The sequence below is a fragment of the Octopus bimaculoides genome, chromosome 9 (genome assembly GCF_046866305.1).
Source record: "Octopus bimaculoides isolate indiv1 chromosome 9, ASM4686630v1, whole genome shotgun sequence".
Classification (NCBI taxonomy): domain Eukaryota; kingdom Metazoa; phylum Mollusca; class Cephalopoda; order Octopoda; family Octopodidae; genus Octopus; species Octopus bimaculoides.
In genome coordinates this window covers 76,410,505-76,433,522 of record NC_142936.1, presented here as the reverse complement: position 1 = coordinate 76,433,522, position 23,018 = coordinate 76,410,505, and the positions used below count along the sequence as shown (strand labels likewise).

The window sequence follows — 23,018 nt, the reverse complement described above, 5'->3', positions numbered from 1 at the left end:
CTGCGCATTACAATTTATTTACCAGATATGACATTCATAACAGTTAAAATTTGAAAATTGGCTTTCATAATTTTCATTCACAAAAATAACGTATTTAAAAGGATTCTAAACACAAAAATACTGATCTTGAGAAATTAGGCTTCTCAAAACCAGAAAGGAGAAAGCTAATTCGAAGGCTACAGATCCAATCAATCACTGGAAGAGTAAAAATCTGTAAAACTTTCCAGAAGTTTATCATTTAAATATATATGAGCATGTCTAGATACGCAACTCTATGCATGAGAATATATACATAAAACATACAAAAAAATCTGCACGTACATACATACATACATACATACATACATACATACATACATACATACATACAAAAATTCCCCTGTTATTGATGCTGAAATTCCAATGAAGGAACCTTGGATCTAGGTTAGAAACCAGTTCTTTCTGTATTGGCAAGAAATCTTGAAATAAAGTGAATAATGACATATATACATGCATACATGCATACATGTGCCAGTACCAACATTTTGCATGTTGAACTGGACACTCGGGGAGATACACGGCCTGGGCACCGAAGCCAGAGAGGTACTGACCACCACTAGTGACTTCCACTTTAACAGCTTAACAGCAACAACGGTAGGATTTAAATGAGACGAAATGATGGCGGAAGAGGAATAAGGCCAATCCAAACAGCCTTTGAATGTATCACTCACACAGCTTCTGCTGAACAATAAAGAAAGAAATAAGTATGTTCCATGTATACTCAAAAGCGAGAGCAACAACATCTTCAGATTTGGAGGTGGACCACTGTGCACTGTGCGACCGAAAGGAGGCTGATGAAAAAGGGAGCTACTAATAATAAAAGTTGTAAAATTTGCACGCACGCACGCACGCACGCACGCACGCACGCACGCACGCACGCACGCACGCACGCACGCACGCACACACACACACACACACACACACACACACACGCAATTGTGCGTATGAATGAATGCGCATGTTTAAATGTATGTATGCATGCATGCATGCATGTATGTATGTATGTATGTATGTATGTATGTATGTATCTATCTATCTATCAATAAATCTATCTATCTATCTATCTATCTATCTATCTATCTATCTATCAAGTATTCCAACGTTGATCATCCCGACGTTTTTTCAAACATGGTTTATTTAAAATCGTATTTCCTTCTCTTTACGAAGGTATTATTTCATGAAAAGTTCGTTGTTATTTCTAGCAGCACTAATGAAGATGAGGGAGAACCTCTATATACTCCATGTAGGTCTTTTTTTTTTATCAGGGCATCTGAGATGTTAGTTAACTGACTTTTCAGTTGATATATCCATTGATATTGTTTTAGGAGCAGAAGAAACATCAGTAAATTCTTTTGTAGGCAATTTTGCAATTTTGCGAAAATTACGAAGAATACTGCGACGAACAATTTTTGTTGATAGAAACGATACACAAATAAATACTCCAACGAATGAGTTTAAAATACAAAATAATAGAGAAAATTCTTCAATTCTGGTAAATGTATACATGAATGCGAATGTCCATGTTAGTCCCATAACAAGATATAGTTTTAGGCAAATAAAGAATTCATTTCTGCTATGTTTCGATAAATATTTTGAAGAAAATTTGCTAGCCATATAAAGCCCTCTAGTGGTGAGGATAAATGCTATGCAATTAAGACATAAAATAAACATTACAGGAATTGCAAAGAGCCACAGCAGACTTTTTCCATTTTTAATCCAGCATATACCATTTCCATATTCTGGAGAAAGTCCATGATTTCCAGGTGTGTACTCGAATATCAGTGAAATAGTTACTATTACAAGTGGACAGATCCAGCCATACAAAGAATATAATGCAAGTCTCTTGGTACCTTTTCCTTTACTCCGAAGCTGTGTGAGTCCTGAGAAAGTGTACCAAGCATCAAATGACATGACATTCATCCAGAAGAAAGTCGCTAGAAACGAATAATGTATCACTATAGCTAAAGATATACACATCACTGTAGATGTAGTGACTTTTGTTGAGATAAGAAAAAGAAGCTCAGCTACAAACAGTGCTGACAAAAGACTAATGAGTAATTTACCTGGTAAAGTACGGAGATCAGGAATACAGAGGTAGACTATAATAGTGATTGCTAGAGCTGGAATAGAGATTACGAGTCCCACTAATGTGATATAGCTCTCAGCTACGGAATATTTTGATATACCATTGATATTTGATATATTATTGGTACCATTGTTTACACAGATACTTATTATACCTTGAGAATCACGAGTGAATTCTGATTGGTTTAGAAAACGTTGAGCATTATTTAAGTAAAGAAGACCATCACTGGTGATGTAATACTCAGATTCATTTAATCTTGTTGTTGTACAGTTTAGTTGATGATGGTAGATAACTTGCCGACATTCCTTAGTATTCATATCGTAGACAGCATGTTTTGGACACGATGGTAACTGCAGAAGCGTATCTTCCGTTCCGATGTGTTTATCTGTTATCTTTATGGATTTTGTATGATAATTGAAAAGGATCGTTAATGGTGGAATAACATGATTTCCGAGCATTATAGGATAAAATAATTCACACGGAACTTCAAAAACACCGTTGCATGTGGCACAACCTTTGTTTTTGTAAAAGTTAAAATCTTTATATTTGGTATGTATAAAATATTTTTCCTCATCTAAATATATTAATGCCATGGCCTCGGATTCACATGTGATTCTGTGTTCCATATTAGTGTTATCTTGAGGACAATTCGAAATATATGGAATACAGGAATACAAATATTTCTCTAAATCTTCTGAAGGAAGCTTCAGAGTTGGTTCACATATTCCATCCTTGACGTAATTTGATATATTTTCAATGCTTGGAGAAAGGATAAAATTGCATTCATATAAAAGATTCCAAAGAATGAATTCCTCTCCATGACAGAGAGAACAATATAGGTTCCTAAATAATCTTTTGCTTGTTTTACCAAAAGCGGGTATGTTTTGTAGTTGGTCATCTGAGTCAGGATTTTCACAGTTGTTTACATACTCTGTAACATCATGGTTAGGTGGACAATGGTCAAACTGATAATAATAAGAACCGCTAACCTTTCTACAGCTATAATATATTGATGGATAGGGTTGTTTGTGATCAGAAGTGGTTTTATTAATCTTGTCCGAACAACATTCATTGTAGAGGTAGCAGTCCGGGCGACACGAACAACGTTCAGGTACGTCATATACAGGAGGATCAGAACACAAACCTGGACTACAGTTGTTGAATTCTGTGGCATGTGATACAATATTTAAGAACAATAGAAGAAAGAGCACGCACATTAGAATAAAAGTTTCCATTTTTAAAAGATATAATTGACATTGGAATAACTGACTCTTTAATTCCCGGTGTTACTTTAATTCAAACAAGAGACCTGATATGTATTTTTGAAGTTTAACTGTTACCTGAATGATAGAAAGTAATTATCTTTCGGTTTCCACATTTCATTCTAAATGTTAATGTCATTCAGGATTACAGTTTATATCTCTTGTTTTCCAGCTCTCTTGTAATGGAAACAATACGAAATATTTTCATTCCTAAATGAAGCTCTATATTCGAAGATGATACGGGTTTCTGTAAAATAAGAAGTATATAATTACACACATTATCGTAAAGACAGATACATATGTAGGCACCCATGCTAATTCAGGCACACGAGCACGTACATGTATTCAGTATATGCAGGTGAGATTTGATGAGGGAGCTGCGTCGTTGCAGCATTTTACTACATTCACCATTTGTTGGTATATTTAAGGGCCCTCCTGGATGACCCGTCGGGTAAAGTCCCAGTCAGTCTCCATCCCCGTGAGATACTTCCTCATCCTCAGTGACTCTGTAGCTTGTGGCTGACCAACATGAACCGTCAACCCAGCAGGATCCTCAGTGAAGAGAATATGGTAAGCAGTGTCTAAATCGGAAATTCAATAATTTACCACAGCGTCTCACTATGCATCTTGTAAAAATAGGAAACGACACAGACGATACCACTGGGCACGATAATTATCATAATATACAACCCCACAGCACTACTCTCAACTCTCTAACAAATACTAATCATAACGCCTGCAATAATAACGAACCTAACACTGGTTCCTCACGAAATAACAATCCCCTCACAAGTTCATCTGGAACACCTACTACAAACCTATGCAGCTGCAAACGCCCAACCTCCTCTACTTTAGATAACCACTGTCTCACAAAAAGCATCGTTTACAAGTGTACAGTCTCGGCTGCCAACTGTAAGTGCATATTTATCGGCTCATGCAGCACAACCTTCAAAGCTAGAGCGAGCAACCAATACCCCAGTTTTAAGTCCTAAACAAAATCCAACAGTACATCGTTATCTCAGCTTATCAATAAATTAAAGATTGATTCAACTCCTCACACTCTCAAATTATCCATAGTCACCCACGCCAAACCATACAGCAGCTATGATAACAAGTGTGATCTTTGCATAACCGAGGTCTTAGCTATTTTGAAATCCACAGATCGTCTTTATGAACGCAGCAGTATAATTTTTACCTGCAAATATCGATCACTAAATCTATTCTCAAATTACAAATAACAACAGCCCCATACCTCTTTATATTAAACCGACAATATATATTCCATTTAATTCCTTATTGTCATTTACATACTCCACTCTATATCTTTCCTTGCAAGTACATACGCCAACATACACCTCTACTACTTCATGCTGTAAACACGCTCACTACGCACGCTATCCACTCCTTAATTAGCTGCCACCATTCTTGCCCATTCTATCTTGCCTTCTTCATGCATACTTTTTTCTCTCCCTTCACCAAAAATATTTCCCCACCCTCTCCCCTCACATTACCTTTGTTTCAAATACCACTCCCCTTGCTAATTTCTGTGATTCAGCAATGTCGTAGTCTAATGACTGAAACAAGTAAAAGATAAAAGATATATAGAACTCAAAACTGGTTTTGTTATTTGCTGAATGGCCGAGTTTTAATCCAATGGGCATATTTAATTGATCGTTCACTAATACTTTACAGATTTGTGCTTCACAAAATATACTCTAATTTTATTATTTTCGCCTTTATATAAATTATCACTATTCAAAGTACAATACATTACAATTATACCATGGAATATTAAAGAAAATCTTCGGTTTTAGTTTTGTCTATGTATACAATATAAAGAAATATAACCACTAGATTATATATTGAGTTAAATGATAAAATAGATGTATAGTTATATATAGATACTATATTATAGAATTAAAAGTGATAGTTAACGGCATGTTTAATTTATCGTTCACTAATATTTCACAGATTTGTACTTCACAAAAGATACTCCAATTTTATTATGATCTATTTATAAATAATTTCTTTTCCAAAGCACAATATTTTGGAATTATGCCAAGGCATATCACATCATGTATTAGGTTTTGGATCCATATATGTATAGGGTATAAAGAATATAATCCCTAGAAGGTATATAGGTTTAAATGGGATCATAGGAGTATAGAGTTTATGCATAAACATTACATTGTAGAATTAAAGGTGATGACTAATGGTTTGAAACCGAATTATCAAATGCATTAAAATGTCTTCAACTGAGAAAGCTTAAAATATTATCAGATCTGAGTGGGAACGCTTGTGTTACATTGGTATCTCGTTCATAAGTAAGAAACTGTATTTAGAGTGAGCCCCTCTACAAACCAGCATGTGATGGAGAAAGAATTAGGAAAAACATATCTACAATCTTACCTTATTTTATACCGCTCATGATGGAGACGTTTTGATCAACATCTTGTTAATTTAAATGAGATCAAAATATGTGTGTTGATATTTAAGAGACTTTGTGACCAACTACGTCACTGTCATGAAGCTGTGATTTTCTCGTTCATTCTTCATTATAATAAGACCGCGCCTTCCGTGTTTTCAATTTGATTCTCGCGAACGTCATCAGAGAGTTTCTTTTTAAGCACAACTAACTATTGAACCAATATTCAATATCAAACATAACACAACAAAACCACAAGCAATATTTAATATAAAGTTTTGCACAATAAAACCACCAACAGCGGGAACAAAGCGAAAACATATTGAATACATTGGAAGTGTTTACATGAAAACCAAAATAAAGATGAATAACATCTAAAAATATTAAAACAATTAGGTGGATATAGGTTACCAGGTGTGTAAAACAGTCGTTAATGCTAAAGTCACAATATGTTAAGATATAGCCATTCGTATACAAAGAACAATTTTCATGGAAATCAATGCCCTCAGTAGTGAAATCCGTGCGTTATTGTGTTATACATACACACTAGTATTATGTGAGTAAGTGTTATATTGAAAAAAACAAAACCAAAAAAAAAAACACCTGTAGAACTTCATTTAGTGTCTTCATTTTTATGAATGTGTATTTGTATGTGTGTGTATATATTTGTGCATATACATATTATACAATCACATATTACGATGCATAAGAAGTGGCGCACCGTCTTTATAAATTAGTATAGAACGTGTATGTGTGTGTTTGTGTGTGTGTATTTGTACATATATAAATACACATACATTTAGTGAGAAAAAGAGAAAAAGAGGGAGAAGAATTTTTATATATATATATATATATATATATATATATATACATACATACACACACAGTATGGGGGTTAGTTCTCAGATAATCAAAACGATTAGATACGCTAGGTAAGTGCCGTAACGGATTACTGGGGCTCCAAGATTATAGCCGAGACGGTAGTTATGGATTTCCGATATAGCGGATATATAATTGTTAAACAGGACAGCAAATATTAAGGCAAGACAAACATCTCAAGTCATATACAATATCCTTATGGGAAGAAATTCAAAATCTTACAGCTGTTTCGAAAACTCTTATAAGACAGCAAATTGTCTACATGTTACTTTAGATTAAAATTCTTCACTATACTTCCCATATCATAAACCCAATCAATACCTTAAATACATCAACACAGAATCTACCCACCGTAAATCTAATTTCGAGCATAATATCATAGGTATATCCATCAGAATATCCGATCTATCCGCCAAGGAAGAAATCTTCAAAACTACTAAAACTACTATAACCAAGCTCTAGTTGCTAGTGGTTTCTCCCAGAAGATTAGACTTATACCCAACACTAGACTTAAGGAACACCTCTCGAAACTTAGCTGTGGACAAACGCGCACAAGTATTAGAAATCCATTCCCTCTTACTACGATCAGTCGATTTCGCCCACCTAGCACCCGCACGCACAACAACCGATCTACGAACACTAATAGTAACATTAGACCTCCCAACTCTCTAACACTCACTAGGATTTACACCTCTTCTAACTTGCCTAATAAAAGCAGCGGGAGATTTATTCTCTGGTATACACCCCCATTCGCTTTAAAGGGCCTTGCTAATGCTTTCTTTAGAAAAGCAGAATCCAATTTCCCATGTAATCATAAGTACCTTTCTATCTTCAACAGGTCCACTTTGAAATTATCCTATTCATCTACACCGAATATAGAATCTATAATCACCTCATGTAATAAACATGAACTTAGCTCCTACTTTCTAAATACATACCTACACAATGAAAACACTAACACCGATCACAATAACATATCTAACACCCATGGCCCGACCACTTTAAACAACTTAAACATACATAATATAATACCCACCTCTGAGGGTAATGGGTGCACACCTGAAACCGACGCAAACACTAATAGGCACACTGATACTAACAATACTAATTATAACCATTATAACCACTACAACTAATAATACCTATACTTCAACTACTAATAGGAATAGAAATAATATTAATACTAACACCAACGGCAATATTACCATTACTGAAAACCGAACTGTTATTAACATTCCTACCACTAACGCAACTATTAATAACTGCAATAGTAACACCATTAATACCACCTCCTCTACCACCGCTAAAACTAACACTACTGCTAATGATATTACTACTGCCGCTGCCGCCGCTGCTGTAATTACTACTACTACTACTCCTACTACTACTACTACTACTACTAATACTAATAATAATAATAATAATTGTAATGATAATAATAATAATAATAATAATAATAATAATAATAATAATTATAATAATAATTGTAATAATAATAATAATAATAATAATAATAATAATTGTAATAATAATAATAATAATAATAATAATAATAATAATTGTAATAATAATAATAATAATAATAATAATAATAATAATAATAATAATAATTGTAATAATAATAATAATAATAATAATATAGAAAGGATTGAGGTAACTCCTCCTGAAGATATAGAGTCAAAATTAAAAGAAGAGTGCCATTTGCTATCTTGTGAACAATATTTCGACATATGTCGAAATATTGTTCACAAGATAGCAAATGGCACTCTTCTTTTAATTTTGACTTAATAATAATAATAATAATAATGATAATAATAATAATAATAATGGTAATGATTATTACAACGGCGACGCCGATAATGATGATGACGATAATAATAATAATAATAATAATAATAATAATAATAATGGTAACGCTCGCATTGATATCGATACTAGAAACGACAGCAATAATAGCAGCAATATCACGATCGATTCACCTAATACCATCCAAGCCACTACCGGCACTACCTCATCTCTCTCTCTCTCCATTTAACCACCGTAGAACCGATAACTGCAACTGCAGATCCGGCACAGATTGCTCGTTGCAAGCCCAATGCAGAAGATTCAACGTCGTATGCCGATGCACTGTTCACAACATGGTAAATGACTCCTGTAGCTACTACATTGGTTCTAGCACCAATTTTAAACAAAGGTATTAGGCACATTTAAACTCGTTTAAATATAAAGAGAATAGCAATTCTACATCACCAGCCAGCCAGCCAGCCACATACACCAACTAATTAATAGAAAAATACAGTATAAACTGGGCCATAAAAGACTCGGGTACCCTATATCAGAGACAACACTTCAGTTATGAACTTTGCTTAAAAGAAGCTCTCAGAATTCTAACCCACAACTCACCACAATGTATTTATATACAACGAGGCCTTCACTACATGTAAGCACAAATTCTTCCGCACTTTAAAATTCTTATATTAATCTAAATGTAAGCCCCCGCCCCACGAATAGCACCCATATACAAACCCCTGTGATCATTAATACATACCCCTTCTATACCTCTATAACACTTATTTCGGATCTAGTTTTTTCATTCGCAAACGATTTCAACTCGGTGTTGAGGCAGTTATTGATGCTTATAGTAGTTTTATTGAATGAAATTATTAAATTGATGATTTAGCTTTATGTTTATAATATTTTTATAAAAATACAGTTTTTTCCTGTTATTATACAGGCGTTTATTAAAAATCTTAAATCTGTCCTCAGATACCGTCCACAATATCCATATAGATAATGCTACATGTATTCACAACGTTCCATATTTCCTTCAGTTCAGGGTTAGTGAAAAAGTGATGAACCAAATTGCTTAGGTTAAACAAGTAGAGCTCTGTAAATGACCTTGGATGGTTGACTTGCAGAAAAAGGCGAAATCATTGCAAATTCAACATGAAAGACATCGAGGACCAGGGGATTTGAAAGAAAAAAAAAACATATGACGCGTTTCGATGATATTTCTAGCAACTCTAGTGAATTCATACAGAGATATTCCAAGTCTTCATATAGGTATATCCCACAGGACACGTGTGATGTTAATTACCCGAACTTTTAGTAGATATATCCATTGATATTGTTTCAGAAACAGAAGAAACATCGGTAAATTCTTTTGTCAACAATTTTGTAATTTTGTGCCAATTACGAAAAATGCTCCGACGAACAATCTTTGTTGATAGAAACGATAAACAAATAAATAGTCCAACGAATGAGTTTAATATACAAAATAACAGAGAAAGTTCGTCAATTTTTGTAAATGTATACAAAAAAGCGAATGTCCATGTAAGTCCCATGACAAGGAATAGTTTTATGGAAATGATGAACTCCTGTTTATTATGTTCTGATAAAAATTTTGAAGAAAGTTTACTTGCCAAATAGAGCCCTCTGATGGTGAGGATAAATGCTATGATATTAAGGCATAAAATTACCATTACGGGGATTGCAAAAAACCATAGCAGACTTTTTCCGTTTGTAATCCAGCAAATACCATTTCCATAGTCTGGAGAAAGTCCATGATTTCCAGGTGTGTACTCAAATATCAGTGAAATAGTTACTATTACAAGTGGACAGATCCAAGCATACAAGGAATACAATACAAGCCTCTTGGTGCCTTTTCCTTTTCTTTGAAGTTGTATAAATCCTGAGAAAGTGTACCAAGCATCAAATGACATGACATTCATCCAGAAGAAAGTCGCTAGAAACGAATAATGCAACACCACAGCTAAAGATTTACACAGCACTGTAGATGTAGTGACTTGTGATGAGATAAGAAAGAGAAGCTCAGCAACAAACAGTGCTGACAAGACACTGATGAGTAATTTACCTGGTAAGGTACGGAGATCAGGTATACAGAGATAGACTATAATGGTGATTGCTAGGGCTGGAATAGAGATCACGAGTCCCACTAATGTGATATAGCTCTCAGCTACGGAATATTTTGATAAACCATTGATATTTGATATATCATTGGTACCATTGTTTACACAGATACTTATTATACCTTGTGAATTACGAATGAATTCTGATTGGTTCATCAAACGTTGGGTATTATTTAAGTAGAGACGACCATCGTTAGTGATGTAATACTCGGATTCATTTAAACTCGTTGTCGTACAGTTTAGTTGATGATGGTAGATAACTTGTCTGCATTTGTTAGTATTCATATCGTAGACAGCATGTTTTGGACAGGAGGGCAACTTCACAAGTGTATGTTTCTTTTCAGTGGACTTATCAGTTACTTTTATGGAATTTGTATGATAATTGAAAAGGACTGTTAAAGCTGTAGGTAAAACTTTCAAGTTATCCTTAGGATAGGATACTTTACATGGAACTTCAGAAACCCCGTTGCATGTGGCGCAACCTCGGTTTTTGTAAAACTTAAAATGTCTATATTTGGTATGTATAAAATATTCTTCCTTATCTAAATATATTAACGCCATGGGCTGAAATTCGCATGCAATTCTTTGTTCCGTGTTATTGTTACCATGAGGACAGTTCGAAATATATCGATTACAGGAATACAAATATTTCCCCAAATCTACTGAAGGCAGTTTTAGAGTTAACTGGCATCTATTCTTGACATAACTTGTAATATCTTCAAAGCTTACATTAGGCCTGAATTCACATTTATATAAAAGATTCCAAAGAATGAATTCCTCTTCATGACACAGAGCGCAATAAAGGTTCCTGTAGAGCATTTTACTTGTTTTACCAAAAGCAGGTATGTTTTGTAGTTGATCATCCGAGACAGGATTTTCGCAGTAGTTTACATACTCCATAACATCATGGTTAGGTGGACAACGATCAATTTGATAATAATACGAGCCATTAACGTCTTTACAACTATAATATGTTGATGGATAGGGTTGTTTGTGATAAAAAGTAGTCTTATTAATAATGTCAGAACAACATTCACTGTAGAGGTAGCAGTATTGGTGACACGAACAACGTTTAGGTATGCCAGGTGTGGGAGTAACAGAACACAAAGCTGGGCTACAATTGTTGAAGTATGTTGTATGTGATATAACATTTGAAAGCAGTAGAAGTAAAATTATAAACGATTGAATAAAAGTTCCCATTTTAAAAATATAATTAACAAAGTAATAATTGAGCCATCAAATCTTGGTGATATTTTGGTAATTTATTTTATTGCCGTAAATTTAATATCCTGATATGTATTTTGAAATTTTATATAAGTATTATGTTAATCATAGAACGAAATTGCTTTTCAGTTTCCAGATTTATACAATTTAGAAACATGCATCAATACAGTTAGCGACTCCCTTATTTCAGATTTCTTGTTAAGTTATTAATACGAAATCGTCACCATTTAACAATCCCCGACTATCTGCTTTAGGTTTAAGCAGGTCTTCTGATTATACTGATTGTAAATTATCAATGCTTGCACTTCGGTCACGAGACAGTCTGTATATATATCGGGAGATAGTAAGCGTGTCTGTAAAAGAAGAAATATATAATTATACATATTATTGTAAACGCAAACACCCATATATGAACACCCCCCCCCCCCCACACACATATACATATACAAACACAAATGATAGATACAGTTCTCAATTTAAATCATGGTTATTTATACTACTAATCAAAGTTCATCCCTAGTAAATATATAATATATCAATGATGTTCAGTTGTAGATTACTATTAGATATCACAATGTATTGTTAGTCTCATTCGAAAATATCCTTTTCTTATAAATTTTAAGAAATGTTATACGTATACTCCTTTTTTAGGCGTAGAGAAAAAATAGTTAATCTGTGATCACTTTCATAAACGTTACAACCTTCAGCTTTCAACATCATAAGACTTCTGTTTCACTGAGTGGACATATGCTGTAAAATTATCCTAAACCCAATAACTCATGAAATTCAACTGGATTCTTGTTAATAACTGCTTCAGTAGCATGTTGCCTGTGGCAGCACATACATATACTGCTTCTCATCTTTGTCCATTATACCGAATCTAAAACGGTATCCGCTATCCCATGTTTGCAAGGTGCGTGCAATATCATTCGCAATATTCATTTGCATGTTTCTCGTTATGTTATAATTTCCATATGTTTAAACTTCTCTATACACTGTAGTAAATCTTTCCTCTAGATAATCAACGTGTCATTTGAATGCTCGAAATAAGGAGTAGAAGGACAGCCGACAATTGATGCTAGAAATAAGAGTCGAAAAATACTCAAAATAAGCCAGAATTTCGCTGAAAGTACAACAGGCTGACGAAAATCCAGGGACGAGCAAAATTTAACTCAACATTGCAGCTGAAAGTCGCAAATAAGGATCACAGGTATACCTATATTACGTGATTTCGAACTTTGAGATGTTTTCCTTAGTTCTGATCAGTAGGTCTCATTGTTATATATATATACGTATGTATGAAATTGAATATTTGTAACTTGCTGAATAGTAGAGTTTCAATCTAATGGGCAAGTATTTAATTGCTTATTCACTAATAACTTAGAGACTGGTACTTCACAAAAGATACTCTAATGCTTTTATTTCTACCTACTATTCAAAGTACAAAATGTAGCAATTATAACATGGGATATTAGAGAAAATATTAGATTTGGACTCCGTATATGTATAAGATATAAAAAATACAACCACTAGATTATATATTGATTAAATGATAAAACAGGTGTATAGTAATTATATATAAACACTATATTATAGAATTAAAGGTAATGGTTAATGGCTTGATAACAAAATATCATATATGTTAAAATGTCTTCAACTAAGAAAGCTTAATATAGTAGCAGCGATCTTAGTCAGAACTCTTGGGAAAGATAGGTGTACAGTTGATAAATAGGAAGGTATATCTAGAGTAAGCCTCACTATAAAACAGAATCGCTGGATAGACTGTGACGGAGAAAGAATTAGGAAAAACGTAACTACGATCTTACCTTATCTCATATTACCGTCAATGGCAGGGACGTTCTGATCCTCATTTTTCTTATTAATTCTTATAAAATCATAATATTTGTATTTATACTTAAACAAAAACACTGGTGTCCAACAACTTGAATACGTAGACGTTGTGATTTCTTCGTTCTTTGTTCATTGCATTAAGACTTCGCCTTCTATGTCTTCATTTTTATTCTCGCAAACGTCAACAGAGTGTATCTGTTCAAACACGACTAATCTATTGGACCGATATTTAATATAAATTAACACACAAAAAATCGACATCACCGAGAAAACTAGAAAATTACATAGAATACAGCTTAAAACATTTGCATCAAAATCAAAAGATGAACAATTAGCAAGATATTAACATAATTAGGTGGATGTAGGTTACCAGGTGCGTAAAACAGTCGTTAATGATAAGCAAACAGAGTGTGTTACGATGCACCCATTTGTATATAATGAACTAATTTCATGAAAATCTATGCATCCAAGTGTGAAATATTGTGTTATCTATACACAATTAGTATTATATAAGTGATTAATTGAAAAAGTCTGGAGTACCCCACTTAAATTCTTCATGTATGAGTGTGCGCGCGCGTTTGTGTATGTATGTGTGCATGTGTGTATGTGTGTGTGTGCATATACACATTATTCACTCACCATTTAGTTAAAGTGCATAAGAATTGACATATTCCCTTCATAAAGTGATATATAACTTTTAATTAATTTTGTACTTCAACTGTGAATAATCTACACACACAAACACACACAAAAACACACAAAAACACACACATACAAACATACACACACACGCACACGTAAACACACAAACATACAAATATACACATTTACATTACTTGAATCAATTACAATAAGAATGTATTTTCTATTGCAGTATTCAATAGGAAATCTCTACATGGGAGTATATTTGCTCTCGCTCAATGTTGCTTATGTCCATATGCTCTCACCCACATTTGTAAACCTACTGTGTACGTCAAATATATAAACACGAACCTCTACACAAATGTCTTACTCCTAATTTCCATTTCACTCTTAACCCTTAAAGTGATTACTGCTTTTCAGTTTTCAGTCACCTTCAGAGTCAATAAGGTTGTTGTGTAGCTCCTGTCCACGAGGGTTCCCACTTTTCTTCCCCATACCAAAACCCTTATTACAGGCAGCCAATGAAGGAGCGCCTTTACTTGGTTGACAGGGGAGCTACCAACATATTAGATTTCCTTTTCTTTGTTTTTACACATTGTAATGGATTATTATTTGACTAACATGGACACAACAGCTCTACAATGCTCTCCGGTTTCGCATTTTACTACTTGCCGCTTAGCTCCCCTGGGCTCCGCCAACACCATCCCCGCAATATCACGAGTGTCATTCTGCGTCTGTACTATTGTTCTGTCTAACAAGTTGTTCACTGTTATGAACCCCATGTCCAGCAGCCGCCCCACCCTCATTGGGATATGGTCGGGAAAACCAGTCACACCTCGCCAGTTCTTGGATTCCTTCAATTGGTTCGCCGGAAAACTCGGCTATTTACATTGCATTGTTTTCAATATTGTGCATTAAATTATATTTATCTATCACTGAATGGAGTACATTTTTGTCGATCCTTCTTATAACGGAACATTAAACTATATATATATATATATATATATATATATATATATATATATATATATATATATATATATATATATATATATATATATATATATAATGTAATTTAGATTCAGTTGAATTTGGTACTTAAATAGAGGTCCCTTGTTAGGACGAATGTATTTACGCACTCAGACAATATTAGGTGATTATCAAACTCTACATGCAAATTTTCACCCAATATTCTTGCAGTGTATGCAGATAGCACAATCCAACTTAGTGAATAAATCCGCCCTTGTTTGTTCAGACATGTACTTTATATACAGATATTTTCCAGATACTTCTGAAGTGCAGATTCCAGGTTAGGTGAGTAAAATATAAATGAGTAACAGAGATGTACAAGTTTCAATTCAGTATGACCGTTTCAAGCGACTCCTTTCGAGAAGACACTCGAAATAGGTATATATATATATATATATATATATATATATATATATATATATATATATATATATATATATATATATATATATATATAGGAAAAAAGAAAGCTACATAGCTAATTAAATTTTAGCCACGGGACTACATACAAACGAATCTTGTCCACTCTCCTACCAGACAGATTGAGCTTGGAGTGCCTTGATTATAACTAACCATATTCACTCAACCTTGGCCTTCTTTTTAGGCACAAATTATACAGTCACGTGGCACTAATGCACGAACATAGTGGAAGATAAAAGGTTATAAACTTAATCATGTGTTCATTCTCTACAACCATTTGACAGGAAACATTCAGATCATTGATTGTTTGGACATGTTCAGTCAAGCGTGTCAGCCTTAACTTACGACACCAAACATTGTCACTTGACAGTAACACACGGATGAAGCAGGGAATTTACATTCCTAAGAACAGTCATGTAACCATCCTCTACCAATCAAATTCTATTCAAAACATACTAATTTCAACCATGAACTCCCTATAAAAATAGGGCAAGCTTCAAACACGAGTCAGAAGCAAAACAGCTGCGACATAAGCCACCTCTTTCTAGTGCATTTTCAACTTCTATTTTGCCTATATTTCTACCCGTGTGGAATAAGATAAATTTGTTTTTTTCTCTGTCTGTCTGTCTGTCTGTCTGTCTGTCTGTCTGTCTGTCTGTCTGTCTGTCTGTCTGTCTGTCTATCTATCTATCTATCTATCTATCTATCTATCTATCTAATCTATTTATCTATAGATTAGTGACAGGTGTTCTCTGTATAAAATACACTTCGTAGTGCTCAAGAGATTTAAACTTGAGCAGCAGAGGAGTACATGTAAGGTGAAGCAATTAGGCAAGTCGATATATATATTAAATGTTAAATACATTTAATACAAAAAAATGTACATGTGTATACATATAAAAAAAAATCCCAACTTACATAGAATGGAAATGATATTAAGAATTAAGGGTTTAATTAGGTCTTTTACAAGTCCAACAACCGCTTCTTGGGGCTTGTTCCCGTTCGTCAGACAGTTTTGGTTTAGAATGGAACAAATCATGGTTACATGCGTAAATATGCAATTACTTTGATATATACACATTTGAAAATGGCTTTGTTTCATTGGTCCTTTCAATAACCGGTATTATGACATTACAATTACGATTTAAAATCTTTTTATTATAAAAATCGAAGAAAACCTTAAATTAAAAAAATAGCTTTAGTAGAATGAAAAAACGGTGTATACCCAGGGTAAATTAATTGATGGTAAGAATTAAAATATACATAAATTAAAAAGATATGTCCGTTTAAAATAAAAACATTTACAAAGAACTAACAACATAAAAATATAAATACATTTAGTAATACACATACCAAAAAACCCTATATATGCATATATACACTAAACATACGAACGTTGGTACATGCCTACATACATATACAAACAAATACAGGCAAAACATAACTATATGCAAATGCATATAAAGGTATCCACATACATGCACATATATATATATATATATATATATATATATATATATATATACGCACGTAATACTTCTCCGTGTGTTTCAAATATACAACCTAGTTGTTACAAGTTGGAGAAAGAAATCGAAAAGAAAATCAGAGAATAAGTGAGTGGGAGAAAGAAAAAGAAGAAAAGAAGGAGGATAAAAGAAGTGATGGAAGAAAGAAAAAAAAAAAGAAAGAATTAGATAAAATAGATAGAGAAAGAGAATGAGATGATTCGGAAGTTGGCGTTCCTAAAAGGTATCTAATAAATGTTAGATACTTCGGTAAGCTTGCAAATGCATACATTAAAAAAAAACAAAAAACAAAACCCACACATGTAAAACGAAATGCATGTCTACATAAATAATACATACATGTCTATATAAATAGATACATGTCTACATAAATTGATACATATATGCAAAAGTAACACACATATAGACACGCATACAAATATACAAATAAACACACACACACACACACACACACACACACACACACATATATTTTCCATGTCTTCACATCCAGATAAATATATACCCCATAACGTATATAAGCATACAAATATATCTAAAAATTGCCTGGTGTATAAAATATTAAAATGAGGAAATTGTACAATGAATTAATATAACATAACTAAATGCAATATACATATATAAATTAAAAAATATAAAAATCTGAAAGAATAATTTAAAATTTAAATATAAAAAATGAGTAAAAGTGAGGAAAAATTTAACCCCAGCGAAATTTAAATTCAAATTTGTAAAATAGTTGAAGGCTTTCTTAAAAGTCGAATGTAAAATGTTAAATATGAGGTGAAATATGTACCAGCATTGTAATACAAAAAAGTGTCTATACATTAGGTGTAAAAGCCAATTTCAAATTCGAAAGTCAAAATTTTTCGAAAGTCGAAAATTTTTACCCATACGGAATTTTTTCATTTGACATTTAAAACTTTCTAGTGTGCCTGCAGGAGAGGATGAATAATTTTTCTCAGAGGCAAATATTACATTTCATGAAAGAACGTCATATTTTGTACATTTGAAAGATGTTTGATATACGTGAAAGGATATTGGTACCAGAGCAAAAGAAATATCAAATGCTGTTCGCATTAAGGATGTTTAAAGTCGATTGCTATTGTTGTTGTTGTTTAGCAACAGTTCAGAGAGATGAAAAGCATCCATAGCTACAAGTATTCCAGCCGTGATCATCCCGACTTCCTTTTCGGACATGGTTTATTTAAAATTCTATTTTTCGACGGTATTATACGATAAAGATTTCGTTGCTATTTCTAGCAACTGTACTGAAGTCCAGAGAGTCTCCATAGAATCTGTGATGTTAATTAGCTGAGCCTTCAGTAGATACAGCCATTGATATTGTTTTAGGAGCAGAAGAAACATCAGTAAATTCTTTTGTAGGCAATTTTGCAATTTTGTGCAAATTACTAAGAATATTGTGACGAACTGTCTTTGTTGATAGAAACGATACACAAATAAATAATCCAACGAATGAGTTTAAAATACAAAATAACAGAGAAAATTCTTCAATTCTTGTAAACGTATACAGAAATGCAAATGTCCATGTTAGACCCATGATAAAGAATAGTTTTAAGTGAATAACAAATTCATTTTTGTTATGTTTCGATAAATATTTTGAAGAAAGTGATAAGAATAAATGCTATTATATTAAGACATAAAATAATCATTACGGGGATTGCAAAGTGCCACAAAAGACTTTTTCCATTTCCAATCCAGCAGGTACCATTTCCATATTCTGGAGAAAGTCCATGATTTCCAGGTGTGTACTCAAATATCAGTGAAACAGTTACTATTACAAATGGACAGGTCCAAGCATATAAGGAATACAAGACAAGTCTCTTGGTATTTTTCCCTTTACTTCGAAGTTGTGTAAGTCCTGAGAAAGTGTTCCAGGCATCAAAAGACATGACATTCATCCAGAAGAAAGTCGCTAGAAAATAATAATGCAACATCACAGCTAAAGATTTACACAGCATTGTAGATACAGTGACTTGTGATGAGATAAGAAAGAGAAGCTCAGCTACAAACAATGCTAATAAAAGACTAATTAGTAATTTACCTGGTAAGGTACGGAGATCAGGTATACAGAGATAGACTAAAATAGTGATTGCTAGAGCTGGAATAGAGATCACTAGTCCCACTAATGTAATATAGCTCTCAGCTACGGAATATTTTGATATGCCATGTATATTTGATATATTATTGGTACCATTGTTTACACAGATACTTATTATACCTTGAGAATCACGAGTGAATTCTGATTGGTTCATCAAACGTTGGGTATTATTTAAGTAGAGACGACCATCACTAGTGATATAATACTCAGATTCATTTAATCTTGTTGTCGTACAGTTTAGCTGAGGATGGTAGATAACTTGCCGACATTCCTTAGTATTCATATCGTAGACTGCGTGTTTTGGACAGGAGGGCAACTGTACAAGTGTATGTTCCGTTCCGCTGATTTCTTCTCTTACCTTTATGGAATTTGTATGATAATTGAAAAGGATTGTTAGTGATGGAGATCTTAAATGTGGTAACATTTCCACACAGGACACTATACACGGAATTTGAGAAACCCCGTTGCATTTGGCACAACCTCTGTTTTTGTAAATCTTAATAAATGCATATTCAGCATATACACAAGAATTTTTCTCAGGTAAATATATTAAGGATATGGCCCCAGATTCACATGCAGTTCTTTCTTTCGTATTATTGTTATCTTGAGGACAATTCGAAATATATGGAATACAGGAAAACAAATATTTCTCCAAATCTTCTTAAGGAAGCTTCACAGTTGGTTTACATGTTCCCTCTTTGACATAACTGGATATATTTTCGAAGCTTATATTAAAAATGGAATAGCAGTTATATGAAAGATTCCAAAGAATGAATTCCTCTCCATGACAGAGAGCGCAATATAGGTTCCTATATAGTTTTTTACTTGTTTTACAAAAAGCAGGAATGGATTGCAGTTGATCATCTGCGTCAGGATTTTCACAGTTGTTGATATACTCCGTAACATCATGGTTAGGTGGACAACGGTCAAATTGATAATAATAAGTGTAATGAACATAAGAGTCTCCGACTTCTCTACAACTGTAATATATTGATGGATAGGGTTGTTTCTGATTAGAGGTGGTGTCATTAATCATATCAGAACAACATTCATTGTAGAGGTAGCAACCCGAGCGACACGAACAACGTTTAGCTACTCCAAGTTCGGTAGAAAAAGAACACAAAGCTGGGATACAGTTGTCGAAGTCTCGTGCATGCGATACAATTTTTGAGTAAAGTAGGAGAGGAAGAACGCACAACTGAATAAATGCTGCCATTTAAAAAGATATAATCGACAATGTAATAATCGATCTTTAAGTCGTAGTGATACTCTAAATGAATTCAAGCAAAAGACCTGATATGTATTTTCGAAATTTGACTGTTACCTGAATGATAGAAAGTAATCATCTTTCGGTTTCCACAATTGTTTCTACACGTTGGCCACATTCAGGAGTACTATTAGTAACCCTTGTATTTCAGCTCACTTGTGATGGAAACAATACGAAATTGCCAGCAATGAAATATTTTCATTTCTAACTGGAGCTCTATATTCGAAGATGATACATGTATCTGTAAAATAAAAAAGTATATAATTACACACGTTATCATAAGCACAGGCACAACTGTAGGCACCCATTCCAATTCAGTCACACAAGCAAGCACACGTATGCATTATATGCAGGTGAAGTCAGATGTGGGGAAGTGCGCCGTTGCAGCATTTTGCTACATTCACCATTTGTTGGTATATTCCCGGGACCACCCGGTTAACTAGTCGAGTTGAGCACCAGTTAGTATCCACCTCCACGAAGCACCTCCGCATCTGCAGCGGCCCTTAGCATGTGGCTGATCAACACGAGCTGTCATCCAAGCCGGGCCTTTAGTGAAGAGAACATGTTAAGCAAAGTTTAACTCAGATATTCAAGAAACATGACCACACAGACTGCGCTAGCGCTTCCGAATCATACAAGTAACATGACAGATCCCGTTTTGTTAGTAGAGTCGTTGGTTGGATACAAAATCGGACCAATGATAACACATCATCCTGTTGATCATCCTAGTATCAAAGGAGTTCAAAGCGGCTCCTCAAGGTTCCGGACAGTCCAAATGTCACAAATATAGTGAAGGACAGGAAAGACCAGAGATCCAAAGCTCATAGAATGTAATCATTAGTGATGTATTATACAAATTAATGTTCTATCCGATGATATTTATTTGTAGTTTACTTTCAAATGTCACAATCTATGATATATATATATAATTTGAAATATTCTGCATATTATAACTATTAAGAAATGTTAAACGTTTACACCTTTTTATGTAGAGAGAAAATAGTTTACGTCTGATCACTTCCTGAGACCTAACAACCTTCAAGTTTGGACTTTACTAGACATCTGTTTCCTTAAGTGGATATATGCTGTTAATATATCCTATTTCTCTTGATATCTAATTGGAGTGTTGTAAACGACTCTCTCCCTAGCGTGCTGTATTTTGTTGACCATAGATACTTCTTGTCATTTTCTATTGCACCGGATCTGTGACGATAACCGCTCCCCTGAGCTTGCAAGTTGCGTACCATCTCCGCAAAATACCTCCTCAGTTGCAGTGACCCTGTAGCTTGAGGTAGATCAACACAATCCGTGAATCTAGCAGGATCCTCAGTAAAGAGAACATAGTAAGCAGGTTCTAACTCAGCAAATCGAGAAACATGGTCAAATAGTTTGAGGTAGCTTTCCCAGAGAAGTTGAAACTGAACAAAAATTGATACCTTCTCATCCGAATATATGATGAAAGGTGATAGTGTTAAGGCCAACTGGGAAAACAAAAAATGTTTTTAAAATGCATGTAATGCATATGCACACAGCCTCTGATTGAATATATGGTATGGGACTGTTAGTAAAATGGGGCAACGTGCTTTCTGAATGTTTTGTGATGAAAACATGTCAGTAAAATGTTCTAAATGTATTTTGGAATATTAAATTTATTTGCTGTTGAGTGATGTCAAATTGAATATTTATTGTTTTGTAGCAACATCAATTATTTAGAAACGCATAGGAGCCTTCAACAAAATTGCCGTCGAAGACACCTTTTTAAAATTCAGTTTCTGTCGAACGACCTGCACGAATGATTTGTTTATAGTAATCAAATGCCCGTGTTGGACATTTATTCACTCTCTCCATCAAATCGACATTGTCTGAACAGTTGCACTGTATTTCACGTGTTAAGTGTTGAACACTGATTGCAGAGCAACTCGAGGTGAAGTGTTTTGCTCAAGAGCACTTTACTCAAGAACACCACGCACCACCCGGTATAAGCATTGAAATCACGATCGAGCGATCGTAAGTGCAACACGCTGACCACTCGGCCATGCGAGTTCACATGCATATATATATTAACGTGAAACTCTGAGTAACAGCTTTTGTTATATTTCTGCTGCTTTTAAATAAAGCATATTACTCTACCTCTGGTATTTGAGTACTCTTTTTGCCACCTTGTCTCACATTTATGTGCTTACTCTGGTGTATATATATATATATATATATATATATATATATATATATATATATATATATATATATATATATATATATATTCGTGTGTGTGTGTGTATGTGTATGTTTGCACCAAAGGACAGTTGCCAGTAAAATACAC

At 33.9% G+C, this 23,018-nt stretch overlaps 4 protein-coding genes across 5 annotated transcripts; all 4 read right to left on the bottom strand.

Moving 5' to 3' along the window:
* Positions 1-6,635, bottom strand: LOC149134211 (uncharacterized). The gene is made up of 2 exons (XM_089357814.1): positions 5,797-6,635; positions 1-3,634 (listed from the first exon to the last, which is right to left on the bottom strand). The coding sequence occupies exon 2, from the start codon at positions 3,358-3,360 to the stop codon at positions 1,318-1,320; it is 2,043 nt and encodes a 680-aa protein (XP_089213940.1). The 5' UTR covers positions 3,361-3,634; positions 5,797-6,635; the 3' UTR covers positions 1-1,317.
* A 1,892-nt stretch (positions 6,636-8,527) lies between these two features.
* On the bottom strand, positions 8,528-22,810 carry LOC149134209 (uncharacterized). 2 transcript variants are annotated; one of them, XM_089357816.1, is made up of 3 exons: positions 20,756-22,810; positions 13,671-13,909; positions 8,528-12,197 (listed from the first exon to the last, which is right to left on the bottom strand). In XM_089357816.1, the coding sequence occupies exon 3, from the start codon at positions 11,818-11,820 to the stop codon at positions 9,781-9,783; it is 2,040 nt and encodes a 679-aa protein (XP_089213942.1). In that variant the 5' UTR covers positions 11,821-12,197; positions 13,671-13,909; positions 20,756-22,810; the 3' UTR covers positions 8,528-9,780. The 2 variants fall into 2 exon arrangements, with proteins under 2 accessions (XP_089213942.1, XP_089213941.1); XM_089357815.1 differs by lacking the exon at positions 20,756-22,810 and having other exon boundaries at positions 13,671-15,286.
* On the bottom strand, positions 15,851-19,855 carry LOC106877189 (G protein-coupled receptor Mth2). Its single transcript, XM_014926032.3, is given in 2 exon segments — positions 15,851-18,940; positions 18,942-19,855. Coding segments are annotated over 2 exon segments (1,239 nt in total). The 3' UTR covers positions 15,851-18,615.
* Positions 20,093-20,647, bottom strand: LOC149134210 (uncharacterized). Its single transcript, XM_089357830.1, has one exon. The coding sequence runs from the start codon at positions 20,645-20,647 to the stop codon at positions 20,093-20,095; it is 555 nt and encodes a 184-aa protein (XP_089213956.1).
* Positions 22,811-23,018: the final 208 nt, after the last annotated feature.